Source organism: Silene latifolia, chromosome 10 (genome assembly GCF_048544455.1).
Source record: "Silene latifolia isolate original U9 population chromosome 10, ASM4854445v1, whole genome shotgun sequence".
In the NCBI taxonomy this organism is placed as follows: Eukaryota; Viridiplantae; Streptophyta; class Magnoliopsida; order Caryophyllales; family Caryophyllaceae; genus Silene; species Silene latifolia.
Window position 1 is genome coordinate 37,335,388 of NC_133535.1, and position 3,112 is coordinate 37,338,499.

At 39.9% G+C, this 3,112-nt stretch overlaps 1 protein-coding gene across 1 annotated transcript; it reads right to left on the reverse strand.

The window, feature by feature from the left end:
* Positions 1 to 1,402: 1,402 nt before the first annotated feature.
* Positions 1,403 to 2,197, reverse strand: LOC141607444 (uncharacterized). Its single transcript, XM_074426794.1, has one exon. The coding sequence runs from the start codon at positions 2,195 to 2,197 to the stop codon at positions 1,403 to 1,405; it is 795 nt and encodes a 264-aa protein (XP_074282895.1).
* Between the last annotated feature and the right edge of the window lie 915 nt (positions 2,198 to 3,112).

Genomic DNA, 3,112 nt, shown 5'->3' on the forward strand with positions numbered 1-3,112 from the left:
AACACAACTTCAGATTTTGAAGCATTAACCCTCAGTCCAGAGGAGGCAGAGAAGGTAGATAAAGCCCTAGAAGTAGCATAATAGATTACACATCCCCTTTACAAAACATAAGGAGGTCATCAGCAAAAAGTACGTGAGTCAGCTTCAAGCTTTTACAAAGAGGATGGTATCTAAAGAACCATCTATTAGTAGCATAATCCAGTATCCTTGATAAGTATTCCATACAAACACAGAAGATAAGAGGGGAAATAGGGTCACCCTGTCTAAGCCCCCTCTTCCCCTCAAAATATCCAAAATATGCACCATTCAAACTTAAAGAGTAAGTAGGAGAAGAAATGGAACACATCATCCAATTCTTAAACTTGCTAGGAAAATTCAAAGCATCCAACATTTGTTCCACAAATTGCCATTCAATTGAGTCATCAGCTTTTTGCAAATCTAATTTGAATAAGCACCTAGGGGACACCATACTTCTATTACAGAGCCTTACCAGGTCTTGGCAAATCAGAATATTCTCCAGAATACTTCTACCTTTAGCAAATGCCCCTTGGTTCTTACTAATAATATCTGGAAGTACAGCAGCCAACCTATTGCACATGATCTTTGAGATAGCTTTGTAAAGAACATTGCAACAAGAGATTGGACGAAAGTGCTTCACATTGGTAGGCCTGTCCATCTTAGGAATGAGTGTAATTGTTGTAGCATTGATCTGAGTTAGAAGCTTACCAGTATCAAAAAAATTTCTAACAGCATCACACACATCAACACCCACAATATCCCATGCATCTCTATAAAATTGGCTAGTATAACCATCTGGACCTGGTGATTTGTCCTTAGGTATACTGAAAATGCTCTTCTTGACTTCCTCAGCAGTGATGGGAGTGTCTAAAATGTTCCAGTGTGCTGCTGTACAGCAAGGTCCCCTGGTGACTACATGATGTTGGACTGCCACTGTATCAGTGTGAGAGCCTAGCAGGTTCTGATAATAATCTAGAAAAGCCTTTTGTATAGCATCACCAGTGATACAAACATTACCATTCATATCTTCTATCTGCATTACCTTATTCAGCATCACTCTCTTCTTGATAACTTGGTGAAAATAGGAGGTGTTGAGGTCCCCTGAAATTGACCACTGAATTTTTGCTTTATGAGAAAAGAAGCTATCCCTGGCCAAAATAAGATCCTTGAGTTCATTAGCCAGGTCATACTCCTGCTGAATCAGGTCCAAATCTCCAGGAGACTCAGTCAACTTCTTTTGAATTTGCTGCAGTACAGTACCAGCAATGTTAGTACTGTTTTCAATATCAGAAAAACAATTTTTATTTAAATTCTTGAGAACAGGTTTAAGAGCCTTCAATTTCTTCACCACATTAAACATTTTAGTCCCTCTATATGACTGCTTCTACACACCATCCACACTAGCACTGAAATGCTCAGAAGCTCCCCACATATTAAAGTACTTGAAGGATTTTTTCCCATTGAATTCAACTTTCCTGTCTACAATTATGCATGGACAATGATCAAACATACCCTCAGGATGGAAATGGGCCATGTACTCTCCATAATGACTCATCCATTCAGGGTTTCCCATTGCCCTATCCAGTCTACTATAAACGCTGTCAGTAGGTGCTTGCTTGTTAGACCAGGTAAATAATGCCCCAGTAGCCTTAATATCCTCCATTTCACATAAAGAGACACATTCTTGGAAGTGTTCCATCTCTGCATCTGTAGTGTTACCCCCTAATCTTTCAATTGGAGATAAAACAGTATTAAAATCTCCTACCCACAACCAAGGCATAGTGCAAGTAGAAGTTGTTTCTTTCAGAAACTTCCAAAGAATAGTTCTCTCCATCAGGTCATTAAAAGCATAAATCACAGTCAATAGAAATTTCTTGTTATCCACTTTGGATTGAACCAACATATGGATATACTGAGAGCCATAGTTCAGAAATTGCACATAAAAACAAGTAGGATTCCAGAGAAACCAAATCCTACCCCCTTTATGCGAACTACAGTTGGTAGATATGCTCCAGCCATCACAAATGGTAGTTGCCTTATTCAGTAAATTACTAGGTTTAAGTTTAGTTTCTAATAGACCAAAAAGACCAACACCATTATTATGCATGAACCACTTAACAACCTTCTGTTTATTCAGGTCATTGAGACCCCTGACATTCCAAAATCCAATGCTATGCATGATTAACTTGATGAGGAGGGTCCTTACCACTGTTCTCTCCCCTGAGTCTAGGTGTAGCAGAACCATTCAAAGCATCCAGAAAAGTGTACTGACTGAACTTACCAGAGAGCCTTACTCCCACCATATTCTCCCCTCTTGACCCACATAATTTGTTTTGCGTGTAGCTTTTACGGAGGAGTAGACCTCACCATTGACAAGGGGGGGAACACTTCAGGAGTAAAGGCAGGAGGGGGCTCAGAAGTCTCAGCAGGTTGAGCTTTCTGTACATGCCTCCAAATTTGTTTAGCCTTGGGTTTAGGTTGCAACACTTTAGACCTCTGAATCTTAGGTTTCCTGCACTGGGACATGTCATGTCCTATCCCATTACAGCTAGAACATGAGATAGGATTCCACTCATACTCCACATTAACAACAACCACATGCCCAGACTCATCCAAAAACCTAACTTTATCAACAAGCTTCTGGTTAAAAGGCACTTCAACCATAACTCGTGCATAACTCAGACGAATCCTATCCTTAGTAGCATCATCCATATGAATAAAATTCCCCACCAATCCAGCTATCTTAGGCAAACAAGCCCCCCAAAATCTCAAGGGTATACCAGATAATCTTGCCCACACTGGAACAATATCAACTTTCTCCTTAATCAACTCAGTTTCAGGAAGCCAGGGACGGATAACCACAGGCTTATTATCAAACATGTAATACCCCGAGTTTAATAAAGGCTCCCTGTTCTCAAACTTAGTAAAACGAACAAGGAAGATTCCATTGTCTAAGAAAGAAACTCTGTCTATCCCAAATTGATCCCAAATACGATACACAAAATTCTCAATAATCTCAGCAGGAGGGTTAGCACCCAAAATATAGCAAAAAACAGAGTTGTTCCAAAAGGCTACCTCTTGTTTAACATCCTCG